General features: G+C 39.6%; 1 protein-coding gene across 1 annotated transcript in view; it reads left to right on the forward strand.

Annotated features, from left to right (window-relative positions):
• The first annotated feature begins 2,443 nt into the window (after positions 1 to 2,443).
• Positions 2,444 to 13,868, forward strand: part of LOC119824718 (ATP-binding cassette sub-family G member 3-like) — a 48,422-nt gene continuing 36,997 nt past the window's right edge. Inside the window, exons 1-6 of the mRNA XM_042054147.1 lie at positions 2,444 to 2,685; positions 4,454 to 4,513; positions 5,193 to 5,307; positions 5,845 to 5,997; positions 9,340 to 9,476; positions 13,108 to 13,292. Coding sequence (XP_041910081.1) covers positions 2,444 to 2,685; positions 4,454 to 4,513; positions 5,193 to 5,307; positions 5,845 to 5,997; positions 9,340 to 9,476; positions 13,108 to 13,292 — 892 coding nt within the window. The remainder of the gene's footprint in view (positions 2,686 to 4,453; positions 4,514 to 5,192; positions 5,308 to 5,844; positions 5,998 to 9,339; positions 9,477 to 13,107; positions 13,293 to 13,868) is intronic.

Below are 13,868 nucleotides of genomic sequence, written 5' to 3' on the forward strand. Positions count from 1 at the left end.
TCATGGCGACTGTCCCAGAGTGGAGAGGCGGGGCAATTGTCTGAGCCATCTACCTCACTTCCTTCTTCCTGTTCTGTCTACTCCACCCACCTAAATCCTGCCCTATCAAAAAGCCAAGGCAGTTTCTTTATTAGCCAATGAGAGTCCTCCATCAGCAAACTTTTTCAAAATTTACTTAAAAATCTCTCTTTATTTATTATTCATATCCTATATGTTTTTCTTATTTTTCTCTGTTGTCTATATTTTTGAAGTTGTAATCCTTCTCAAGTTAACCTCCTGAACAATTTCTTCAGTGCTCTACCTAATTAAATGTATTTGGATTCAGTTCCTGACACTTTAAGATATTTTGAGAAAGTGGTGTGACCTTGTTTTCTTGCATTTCTGTGTTTCCTTTTTGTGGTTAGTGCATCTGTGGGAATGAGTGTGTTTTACACACTGATGTGAGGACGTGTACAGTGAGCATCCATCTGCCCAGATCTTAATTCTCAGCACTGGTCAGGATGGAGAAATTAAACCTCAGTAACAACAATATCAGAGCCATCTTTCCCAGAGTTACTGTAATGGGCAGAATGAAAGTAATGTGCAAAGCTAATTTATAATAAAACATAAAGTTAGCAACTAATAAAGGTAAAAACAATCATGAAAATAATTTAATAAAGGATTGTAGAAGGAAAGGATAGAAAAAATAAAAGGAGAGGAAGAGGAAAAGAGCAAGAGATTAGAAACAATATAGTTACAAAGTTCAAAAAGTGTAAATAAAATAGATAAACTGCAGGCCTATGATCCTGACACATGGAAGGTGAGGCAGGAGGATTGCAAATTTGTGGCAAACCTGAACCATCCAAGTGGACCCTGCCTCATAGTCAATAATGGCAAGATTAAGTAAGCAAGACACAGGGATCTTTTTAAAGATTAAAAGCTTTTTAAATCTTCAAAATAACAAAAACAATGTTATATAAGAATTACACACATCGCTTTAGTATTTGGAAGACAGAGACTTGGAAGAACCTTTCTCTTGATGCTCTCATATAATTTTCCAAGCCTGGGGGCATCAGAGTTGTGGTTGGTGTGTATTGTCCCTCTCTGCAGCTGCCTTCCAGGCTGGTGTTGTACACAATACATATCAGGTGTCTTAAGTAACAGAGCATCGTTCATACTAAAGACCTACCATCTCTGTATAGTCTTTGCCATGGCTAGCCCCAGAGGTCTTTGTGGCCTGTAGTCCAGGTAGGCACTTTTGTTTTTGGGTTTGTCTAAACAAAGCAGTGTCTCCTGGATGCTTTGTGGGAAGTGGGATGGCAAACAGAGCACAGAGTTCTGCAGTGGAGAGAGGTCCTGGGAGATGAACATTTTCGGATCCTATTCAGCAGCAAGATACTATTCAATGAGGAAGAAGCTGTGGAAATTGAGTAATCATTTTATTTTGGTTCATAGTTCTCAACCCCTGTCTGCTGCACATAAATTGCACCATGAGCCAGTTTCAGAAACCAAAGAATCTGCCAGGCCCCTGCTCAGAACTCCCATGCTCAGCAGTCATCCAGAGGAGCCATGTCATTCCTGGTTACAGGAGGAATGTAGGAAAGTAAAATTTTCCTAACTATAAACATATCAAGTCAGGAACATCTAGACCCATGGATGTTTGAAGATCTTCTCTGAGAAACCAAGCTTGTGTGCCTATTCAAAATACAGGAGAAATGAGCACTGCAACACACTCACTTGGATCATAGCCATTGAGCCAGCATCAGCCCACCCTATGTGTGCGTCACCAGATACAAGGCAGCAAACTCTCAGCTTTGTCCCAGGCCTTCTGCTCACGTGATCAGCCCTAATTCAGTGTCCCACTTGAGCTCCCACTCGTTCAGACCCCTTATGCCTGGAGTCAGCTCCGTGCTTTGGAGCAGTCTGCCCCGTGAACCATCTTTGTATCTTGAACTGACAATGCCTTGAACCAACTGTGTATTTTGGTCACCCTGTTACAGAACAGCTCTCTGTCCATATGTATCTGCTATGTGACCTGCCTTCCACAATCCACATTTCTACACACCCGTGCATGTGCTCACCTCCCCTCCAGACATGTACTTGCGAATTTTACTTCTGAACTTACATAATATTCCAATATATTTTTGAAGAAAGACAAATATACCCCTTTGTTTGTCCCCTTCTTTCTTTATGAACTATGAATAATATTTATACTCTGCTTCTTAGGGCTCTTTTATTTCTTTAGAATTTGGTATCTACAGGGAGTCTATGTCCTCAGTTAATTCTGCCTCTCATTGGGTCCTTAGGTAATTACAGTCATATGAACTGCTCATCACTGAGGAATCTGTCTATGACTGCACAGTTTAAACGGTCCTTAAGTATGCTGCTTTGTGTAATAATGTTGTTATATGGATCATCAACTTACTATTGCTGTTCCTTCTACAGGAAGGAAGAACCTCTCAAGATGTCTTCCAATAATGACCCTGTTGCAATTCCAGTGACAGAAGGAAATTCTGATGACCCTCCAGGAAATTCCGATGACCTTACAGAAAATTCCGTTGACCTTCTAGAAAATTCCAATGACCCAAGCACACTGCGTAGAGAGGCTGTGTTAAGTTTTCATAACATCAGCTACCAAGAAACAGTGCAGTGTGGCTTTCCATTTTGTAAAAAAACACGTGTGGTAGAAAGACTATCAAATATCAGGTATGTGCATGAAGCAGAATCCACAACATTGAACAACTTTTCAAAACACAGAATGTCTCTCTTATCTATAAGCTGTGTGTTTATGTGTGTATGTTTATATATATGTTTATATGTGTGTAAGTGTGTATGTGTGAGTGTTCACATGTGCAGATGGATGGATGGATGACACTCCATGGTACAATGCATGAGAGAACAACCTTGAACATTGGCCTTCAGCTTCTACTGTGGTGCACACAGAGTCCCTCATTCTTCACTGCCGTGTATGCCAGGCCAGCCGTCTGCTGTGTCCTGTTAAAATCAAGGGATATGAGAAATATTGCAAATTTAAATTCTACAAGTTTGAAAATATTAAGGAATGGTGCAGAGATATAAACACACATCCCCTCCCTAAACTGAACTGAGAGTGTAGACCAGGCTGACTGGGTCAGTTACCAGTGATGAGAGGGAAGCAATGAGGAAGTTTCAAGAGCAGCAAATTTGGGTCCTCAAATACTTGCTCAAAATTCATTAAGAGCTAAAACCAACATTCCACACATTGTTTCATGACATAGAGAAAGCATGCTTACAACCAAATTCCGAGGACAGAGCAAAAATACCAAGATTTCCCCTATGCAGTCTGCACAGACGCCTTCTCCCGATCCCAGTCATCGGGGATTTTGGACACTGGTCATTTCTGGTCCTTCATCTAAAACTTTTACCTTTTTCTTATTAAGAGGAGAATGGGTAGGGCAAAGGATTGACACATTGTCTACATATGAAATAACAAATGGGAATGTAGCTAAATTTTTATTTTATTATTTTATTTTATTTTTGGTTTTTTGAGACAGGGTTTCTCTGCAGCTTTAGAGCCTGTCCTGGAGCTAGCTCTTGTAGACCAGGCTGGCCTCGAACTCACAGAGATCCGCCTGCTTCTGCCTCCCGAGTGCTGGGATTAAATATGCCTTTTTCAATCTGAATTAATGAATGAATGAATGAATCAATCAATCAATCAGTTTTTGGGCATAATTTGTGTTTGTGCTGTATTTATACATCAACAAATAATGTCCTCTACTTGAGGGATGTCTCCCAATTTTAACTGAACATATTCTAATCTCTTTATCAGGGAAGGAAATCATCAATTTGGGGATGTGTATTTAGCTTTCCTATGTTTATTAAGGTTGTTTTTTTTTTTTCAGTGTTAAACTTGGCAACACTCTCCTGTCCTCTGAGTGCTTCTTTCTAGTCTTTGGATTTCTCTTTAAGATGTATTGGTTTTGGTTTGATTCAATTTTAATACTAATGACACTGCTACTGATAGTCTAGGAATCATGGTTTCTTGTGATGACGTTTGTGAGGCAGCAAGCAGGGTTATATGAAGATACTGCTCATCAAACATTAGCAAGAAGCTCTTATACACTTGACACATAAAGTCCGTATGTGTAATGGGGTCCTTCTGAGAACCTGCTACTTAGTTTAAGGACACTTAATTTAGTTGCATCATGTTTCAAAAGGACAAATTATTAAACAATAAACAACAGGGGTTTTGTGATATCTGAAGCATTTTTCTGGTGAGTTTCCATTAAAATTCAACATATATTTGTAAACAATAGACCACTATTAATATTTAAATTTTTCCTATGAGTTTGTGCTTATTTTCTATTACAATTTCATCCAATTTCAATAGAATATTCAGTATAAGTACTATACTGAATATATATTTCTATTCTAAAGAAAGCTAATATGTTTCTTTAAAATAGAAGTATCAACCAGTATGATTCTGTGTTTACAGTGGAATCATGAAACCTGGCCTCAATGCGATTATGGGACCTCAAGATGGGTGCAGATCTTTGTGAGTAAAAGGAAAACATATGCAAGAAATTTTCATCCATTTTCTTTGCTGTAAAATCACTTCTATAAGAGTTATTTGAGAACTGCGTGAGTGTATCTGTGAGTGTGTATGTATGAGTCTTGTCCCATGTGTGGGGATAACGTGGAGGAAGATGCATTCTAAATTTACATCAAGAGTAGAAATCTTATGAGGTTACTTTACTGGTAGGAAATGATAGAGTTATTGGCATATGGTGTTGGGTCATATTATTATTTGGTGTGGTGAAAATAATACTAGAATTAGAAAGAAGAAGCAAAGCAAAGATTTCTGGGGATAAGGAATCATCACCAGGCCTAATTCTCAAAATACAGCAGCACTTTACCAGTTTGAGTTCCTAAGATCAGATAGTAGAGAGGGGCAGCCATACGGGTCTTGTCTTACACTCATAATTTTGGGCTATATTAGAGCACATACTGAACAGAGAGGAGTGTGTGCATCTCTCTCTCTCTTTCTCTCTCTCTCTCTCTCTCTCTCTCTCTCTCTGTGTGTGTGTGTGTGTGTGAGAGAGAGAGAGAGAGAGAGAGAGAGAGAGACAGACTTCTTCCTTTTGATATGCAGACCTTTTATTCTGAGCATCTGAAAGCCGATAGCTGTTACTGAAGGAATGAAGTAAACCACACACCATATGTAACTCTTGTAGGTTATTAGATGTCTTAGCTGCAAGGAAAGATCCACGTGGATTATCGGGAGATATTTTGATAAATGGAAAACCTCGACCTGCTAATTTTACGTATACTTCTGGTTATGTGCCACAAGTAAGTGCTGCTGGATTTATTTTAGATTTCTCCTAGTTCTGTGTGGTTAGATGCTCAGCTTATAGATCTGTGTATTTCTAGTTCATTAGATGACACATTTATAAGCCGGACTTTCTCTACACCAGCTTTTCACAATGACTCATTAGCCTGAGGCTGACATTATTATGTAGGAAGACATGAAGAGATTGAAGTATGACATCTGTGGCACAGACTACTAATTTTCAGGCGTGATTTAATTCTACAGAGGCTACAGTTGTCCTATTTTGCCCCTTTTCATCTCTCTCCACTGCTTAGAAGATACCTTCTGCAAATAATTGCAAGTTACAGTCACCAAAATCCATCTGCTCTACATGGAAGGCAAATGGAAGGGGATGAAATGATTGCTTCAGGTGCTCTACTTGAAATTAATAATATTGAAATAATATTTTTCAGTAGAGTATTATATTGTATTTGTTTTATAAGAGGATAAGGTTACATTTGTTAGAATGATTGTTTCACTGATAACTGTATTTAATTGAAATACTATTTAACCTTAAGAATGACGTGGTGATGCCCACGCTGACTGTGAGAGACAACATAGAGTTCTCAGCTGCTCTTCGACTGCCAATGACTATGACAAGAGATGAAAAGAGAAGGCGGATTAATGAGGTCCTTGAACTTCTGCATCTGAATAAAGTGTCACATGTCAAGGTAATGTGAAGAAAAGTCTTGAAAGACTCGGAGTCAAAAGTAAATCATGCTGGTGTTGACAATATGACGTCCCATCACCAGTTTCCTATAAGCTGTGTGGTCAAGGTTGTTACTCTCTGTATTAATGAGTAGGTGACTGGTTATATGATGTGAAGTGGAAATTAATCTGGGAAGCCTCCTTAACAATGGTTAAACCTGAGAATGGAGTGTGACCCAGCAGGGAAGAGTGTCGTTCACATGGCCATTTCCAAGTGCTCCTCACATGAGCCTTTTCTTCTCTCTTCCTTAAACTCTTGACTCTTCAGAGAACTGGACAAGTGCTTTTTTTCTGTTTATTGTCTCTTCCCCTAGAGGACTTGTTCCTTGTTCCAGAATGTGTTTCTGGACAGACACAGGACGTGAGATGGAGAACTCTGGCTCTGTGTTTACTCTGCATTTATTTCCCTCCAGGGTTGTCCTTGGTCTATTTAGCTTTTATTTCTCACTTGTGTAGTGCTTGCTCTCTTCTGTAGTCTGTCTTCTTGTGTTTTTTTCTCATCCTGTCTGCAGTGGCTAGTTTTAACTGTCACCTTGACACAGTCTGGAATCACCTGGAATCATCTAGAAAATAGTTCAATGAGGAACTATAGTCAGTTGGCTTGTGGGCATTATGTAGGTGATTGTCTTAATTAAGTAAAGCAATGTAGAAAGACCCAGTCCACTTAGCGAGCTCCATTCTTTGGGTTTGGGTCCTGGGTGTCGTGAGAATGGAGAAAGTGAGTTGAACACTGACAGGTATGTATGCATTAATCCTCTCTGTGCTCTTGACTGGATGTAACCAGCTGCATTAGCTTAGCTTCCTGCCTTGACTTCCCTACAATGATCAACTGTATGTTTAGAACTTTTTGTAGTAAACAAGGAGATTTTAGTTTATCCTAGTAACTAGATGAAAACCTAAGATATCCTTTTGCCCTCACTTTCTCCTTTCTTATATTCTATCAATATTCATTATCAGGTCCTATGACAGGTTTTAAATATGCAACCTTGGGCAAGAGCAAGAAAGAACAGACCTGGTGACTCCTTTGAGCATTTGTGCAGGATTAGGAGGGGTAATAGACAAGTGATAACCTTCACAGCTGACTATGTAAGAGTTAATTAGTTTCTTACTAATGTATTTTAAAAGACTATTATGTAAGTCTTCATTTCTGAATACTTATTTTTAATCTTTAAAACTTAAGGCTATATGTTTAATTTAACAATTCCATTCTTAACTATCAAAATGAGCAAAAACTTGATAGTCTCAGTCCTGCCAGGTCTATAACCATTTGCAATCCCCAAATGTTTTTATTATTACATTGATTATAGAACCTGATCAACCTGATCATTTAGTTTATTGCATGCCTGGAGTTATTTAGCCTTCGGGTTGTTTTCCTCCTCTTGTGTCCTCCAAACTGTTCTGCCTCTCACAGTGACATTGACTCATCGAGAAGATTGTATAGCGCTGTCTGCTGAGCAGATATTTGGGAGTATGGATGAAAATGGTCTCCTCAGAATAGGAATCTCATGGATTAACTCCTGTGGTGTCTCCTCCTTAGACGCAGTGAGAAGTAGGAAGGTACTGGCTATTAATTTCCATGATGCCTCTCCACAGTTGTTTATGAGATGTTTGCCTTGCTGGGAAAGATAATAGAAATGTGACATTAATCACATTTTCTTTTTTCCTGAATGATGGATTTTTTTGTGTTTTAAAATGTTTTTACACAGTTTTATATTTGCTACAAAGTTCTTTTTTGTAATGTTTTTAACAATAATTAGCCATTGCCCTAAAACAAGTTGCTAACTTTTTTAAAGGATAACATATGAAGATATTTATTAACTTTTTGGAGTCATGAAATGTAATTGATTGTAAGAACTTTAATATTTTTAATGATAGCTTTCGATAAAAGGTGTGTTTGCATGTGTGCATGTGTGTGTGTCTATGTTTGTGTCCACCTGAACGCCACAGCATAGACATGGAGGTCATAGGACACCTTTGTTACAGGCCTGTTCTTTCCTCCCACCTTGTTTGTAAGGCAGCATCTGCCTTGTTCTGCTGATGCCCTACGTGCATGCCTGATGCTCCTGATCCACCTCCCATTTTACTAAAATTACATCTTGATGGAATTACAGAAGCTTGCCACTGGATAGAGCTTTATATGTGAGTTCCAGAGATTGAACCCAGGCTTCTGGATTGTGTGGCAAGTGCTTTTCTTTGCTAAGACTTCTCTTCAGTCTTTCACAAGATTTTGATTTAAGAAATGTATAGGGAATTTGTGGTAAAAGATTGACTGTCATATATCCCCCACAATAGTAGTACCCTTGCTAGTACCAGCCCCCTGGCTTTTGAGTGTTTGCAACAACGTACTCACTAAAGCTGTTTCTCATTGCAGCATTTTAACAGAATATTAGGGAGTTCCTTACTCCTGAGTACTTAATTACTTTTCATTCATAAAAATAAGGGCAGCTGCTTCCATATAAACTCAATTTTTAGCTATCAAAATTAACAATTCTTTTATATCCTCAGCCTTGTCCTGACCACACTTATCCACATTCCCCAACCATCCTTTGTTGTATGTTATCAGGAGGGCTTTTCATGGTTTTGGTTATCATGTTTGGAGATTATTGCTCCCTATTTCTGTGTCCCCCTAAACCTTGCTATGTTCCCTCTCACCTTACACAATGGTATTGACTGGTACAAAGACTGTGCCAGTTTACCTGTAGACTCTGTGACCTTTTGGATTTGCCTACAAAGATCAGTCATGAATTCTGTGGTGCCATACATTGTAAATAATGTCAATTCACAAAGATTTAGGGAGTTAAAGAGATCCTAATAAGACAACATGCAATTTTGATAAAAAGAAGTGTGTGTGTGTGTGTGTGTGTGTACATGCATATGTGTGAGTGCTTGTGATTTTATTGTGTAATACATGTGTATTGCGTTGTGTAGAGTGCCTGTGTTGTATGTATATGTGTATGTGTTGTGAGGGTGTTAAATGACTACTAAATTACCAGCGATACTTCATCTTGTCCTCTATCTTCTTCGTCGATTCCAATCTTTGAGTGTGATGACTCATTACCCTAGAATATGTGAGTTGGTAAAGAACAACTAGTAACTGTAATTATAGCCCTGGCTTCATGTCGAGTTTGACCTGAGTCTCTTTCTACTCACTTCAAAAGGAAAAAATGCCTTCTTTCCCAAGGTACCCGTTGCTTTGCTCCTCAGGATAATGCTACAACAAAACCTTTTATTGCTGGAACAGGCTCATTCACCAAATAACAATGGCTGGGTGCCCTTGTTGATGATGACTGTCATTGTTGCTTTAGCCCAGATCTAAAGAGCTCAGGAAAAGGACCAGTATAGCAATGGAGCTGGTCACCGAGCATCCCATTTTGTTCTTGGATGACCCCACCACTGGCATAGACTTGAGAACTGCAATAGATGTCATGTTGATCCTGAATAGGTAAGTGCTGAAGGAACACTGAGTTTTGTTAACTTAATACCTGTTCACTTGTGTGTATTTTTGGTGCAGGAGATTCATATGTAAGCAACAGAATTTCTTCCTTGTTTATTAGATGGAAACTCCACTAACAAGGAATACACATGAAGAACAAAGAGACAAGAGCATAGGGAAAGATGGCTGTGGTGAAGGTGGAGACTGCTTTAAATAGCCTGTCCCCATAGCACTCAAGCCAGTGTCAAGAGAGCTGAGTGCATGAGATCTGAACAGAGTGCTGTATGGAGGAAAAATGCATTTGTTCTGAGGCAGAGCATGTTTGGTGTGTCTGGAGCATTAAAGAGACCACGTTGACTAGTACCCAGTGAACCGAGGGGATGGAAAATTGCTAGTGCACTGCTAAAGATGCCAAAGACTGGGTGATTTGACAGAAGTTACATTTCTTACAGTTCTGGATCCTGGAAGCCAGATATTAAGGTGTCTATAGCCTGTGTCTGCTGAGGCCTGGGTCACCGAGTTGTGGATGGTGTCTCTTCCCTCTTTGTGTGTCTATGCCTTGATCTCTTTAATGGACATCAGTTACCTTAGGACACAACAGTAATTTCATTGAAACTTAATTACCTTTTTAAATGCTCTGTCTCCATTATATCAACATTTTAAGTTCTTAGCTGTGAAGTCTTTAACAAATGATCTTTGGGAGGACACAATTCATCTCTCCACATTTACAGCTGAATGGAGGGGATTGATTGGGTTGGATGTAGATTGCCTAGACTACCTGGACCACTGTAAGGTCTAAGGTTTTCCATGGCAGGGGATGTTGGAAAGCTTCTGAGTTTAAAGCAGAGCAATGCATCATGGAGAAGGTTGTGCAGGTGCACTATGGGGTTGTAAAATGTCAGCAGGAGGCTGAGATGTGGGGGCTTCTTTGCTAGCAAATGATGTGTTCTGGGTGTGTTTTGAAGATAGAATAAACAGAATTAGCTCACGATTGGCCTTGGATGTGATGGCTGAGGGAATGATTCCCAAGATCTGGGTCCTGAACCTGGGGAGAATGAAATAAAAGAAGAGACACTTCCTCTGTCATGAAATAAGTCTATAGCTAAAATGTTTATATTAGAAAGTATAAGGGTTAGAAATTTCAGTTTTAAGATATAATAAGAGTTTCAAACTGACTGAATTACCCTTAGAAATATATGAGGACTATCCCATTCCCATGACCTAGGCTCCCGGCTATTGAAATTATTGTACTGTCTGTCTTTCCTTCCTTTCCTTTGTTCTTTGTTTTGTTCTGATGTCATGGTCCATCAATCTAAATACTCCTGCCTACCTCCAAGAACCAAGATCCCTACCTCATTGTACCTTCCCTGTGAGGATGTCAACAACTGGGGCCTTGCCATCTTCTAGCCTGTAGACTCCTCAGTTGTCACACTGTCCCTGTCTGTTCCCTTTTCTGTATGATTCAGGATACTTTCTATACTCTCTAAGATTAGCTTCTTGCTCATGTTCAATTTGGAATACTTCTCCTTGTCCTTGTGTCTTATGGCATGACAAGGGGTCATCATAAGTGTGATTTCTCCCATGTCTGGGAGCAGACTTAAGACCTGGTATACTGTGTTCTCCTTGGTCTCCAACATTCCTGGAAGTGCATCCTCCATGGTAGGAATATTTTTAAAAAATTTACATTATTTATTGTGTGTGTGTGTGTGTGTGTGTGTGTTTGTGTGTTATGTCTATATGTGTATATAATGAAGAGGTCAGAGGAAAACCTGAGGGACTTGAGTTTCTCCTTCCATCAGGTGGTTTCTGGGAATTAAACTCTTTAGACTTGGCATCAAATGCCTTTATCCACTGATCCATCTCACTTTCCTGGTTTGGATCTTGATCATCTATTCATGCTAGTGGTTGATGGGCTATATAAAATGAAATTATAATTTTCCCTTTTGTGATTATTAATAGTGTGACAGGGAAAAAATAGGCTGTGAAATCATTATTCTGCTTCTGATCTTATCTCTACCACCCAGTTGTAGTTAGAATCCGTAACTTCTGCTCTTGTTTTAAATACAAGCTGACATGACATTCTGTGTGGAAAGGTTTCTCTCCTCAATTCCTAGTTTGTACAGAGGCCTGTAATATGTTATTCTTCATTATTTTAAGTATTAAATCTACCCAGTTTGGCTGGTGGAAGTCCTTTTACTGTAAAGGTTTTTTATGTTTTTATTTATAGTTGAGGAATTTCATATACTATATTTCAATCTTATTCTTTCTTTTGACAAGGATTCCCATATTTAAAATAAAAATCTTAAAACTAAATTCCTTGACAAGAGCTCCAGAGATGGATTAAAAGTTAAGAGTACTGGCTGCTCTTCCAGAGGACTCAGGTAACCTTCCCAGCATCCACACGGCAGCTCACAATCATCTGTAACTGCAGTTCTAGGGGATCTAATGCAGTCTTCTCCCCTCCACAGGCACCAGGGACACGTGGTAACAGGCGTACACTCAAGACAAGACACCCTGTAAAACAAATAAATAGTTTTTAAAAGAAATGGCCAACTGTATGAGGACACAGTGACACCTCCCAGCATACGCTTATGAGACACTTGTCTTGAGGTTTCACAGTTTGTCATTTTACTCCGTAGCCCAGGCTGATCTCACTTTCTTGCCTCTGCCTTCTAAGCTGGAGCTCAAGGTGTGCACAGCACTTCACACCTTTCTCATTCTCTATTTTTGTTTCTCCCTCTCCCTTCCAACCCCCTCCTCTCCCTTCCTCCCTCGATCTGTCCCTCCCTTCCTTCCTTCCTCCCTTCTTCTCTTATTCCTTTCTTCTCTTTCTCCTAATCCCTCTCTTTCTTTCAGTCTTTCTGTTTGTCTTTTTGAGACAGGGTTTCATGTACCCTAATTGAGCCTTGAATAGTGGATCTTTCCAAGTGCTGGGGTATTACAGATATGCTACCATACCAACTTCATAGAAGTTTTAAACACTGTGTTTGGTTATTGGTTTTCCTAACAGAAGATAAGACTTCAAGAGATGGTATAGTTCAGAATATTTTTTTTCTGGTCATGGAATTAAATCAATGACCAAATCCCAAGTTTGCCCCTCACTAACTGACCCCTTGTTCCATTTCATCCTCTTTTAAGCCTATGAACACAAAGGGGAAATTATATTAGAACTGACTCATGCTGATATTGAGAAAACTGAACTGAGGTTATGACTGAAGTGTTTAGGGAGAGCAAGTGGTTAGGAATGTGAGCCACATCATCAGAGCAGTGAAACCACTTCCCGAAGAGGCAGAAAGTGTGAAGGTTTGAGGGGAATTGTGCGTACAGTCATAGCTGTAATGTTTGCTCTGTCATTGCTTCTCAAGATTGAGTGAACCTGTCAATCAGCTGGGCTGCCTGCACATGATATGGATTCCCTGGACTGACTCCCAGATATTCTGATTCATTGTCTAGAAGACTGTCCAGGTTTCAACATTGCCAGTAACACTCGAGTGGACCTTGAACTACTAACATCCCACACATTAGAAATCTTAGTCTTTTAAATAAAAACCTAGATTATAACTTCAGGAATAAAATATTTTTTGAGAATCTCAAGATTCAGCTGTTGAGAGACTTATGGTTTTTTCCTCTTTAACCTTAGGATGTCTATGAGGGGACGGACAATCATCTTCTCCATTAATCAGCCCCCATCCTTCATCTTCACACTATTTGACAGCCTCACCTTAGTGGCCTCAGGAAAAGTCATGTTTCACGGGCCTGCAGAGCAGGCTTTGGAGTTCTTCAGATCCGCAGGTATGGCTGCCTTTTGCCATGAGAGCTCCTTCAGTCATGGGATCTGGGGGAGAACAGGGGTTCTCGGGAATGCTGCTTGGCCCTCGTACAGACTTACTGTGTGTGGGCTTCTCCATTTTAAATACCTTTGGTTAATTTGGTGACAGGATTCTGTTGCTTGTGCAGCACAGGCTTGCTGTGCAGGTCTCTTCCTTTCTCCTGCCCTGTATCATGCCTGTGTACAGGATTTTTACTGGGCCTCTTGTACTGCTTGCCAGTCATGGTGACCCTCTTAGTTAACATGCTAGGTTGAGGCCCTGTTATCCATCTCTTGAACAGCTTTGGAAAGGCCCAGCATCATCATGTTCTTGGTCATGTACTAGATGGTGGTTTTCAGTTTTCCCTAGTATGACTTGACTATCAGAAACTGTGAAGAGGTTACTTAACTTAGTATTAATTTTCCATTTCAACTTTAGGTGATGCTTGAAACTGTAGTGGCTCATGTCTGGCTTTCGTAAACTCAAGTTTTTGTCTTACTGTTTTTTTAAGAGTCATATTGGATAATAAAATATGTTTTAATGGTTCGTGTCATCGGTTTCATCTTTGAGAAATATGAGTATAGTTATGGAT

Source organism: Arvicola amphibius, chromosome 1, assembly GCF_903992535.2.
Source record: "Arvicola amphibius chromosome 1, mArvAmp1.2, whole genome shotgun sequence".
NCBI classification, from domain to species: domain Eukaryota; kingdom Metazoa; phylum Chordata; class Mammalia; order Rodentia; family Cricetidae; genus Arvicola; species Arvicola amphibius.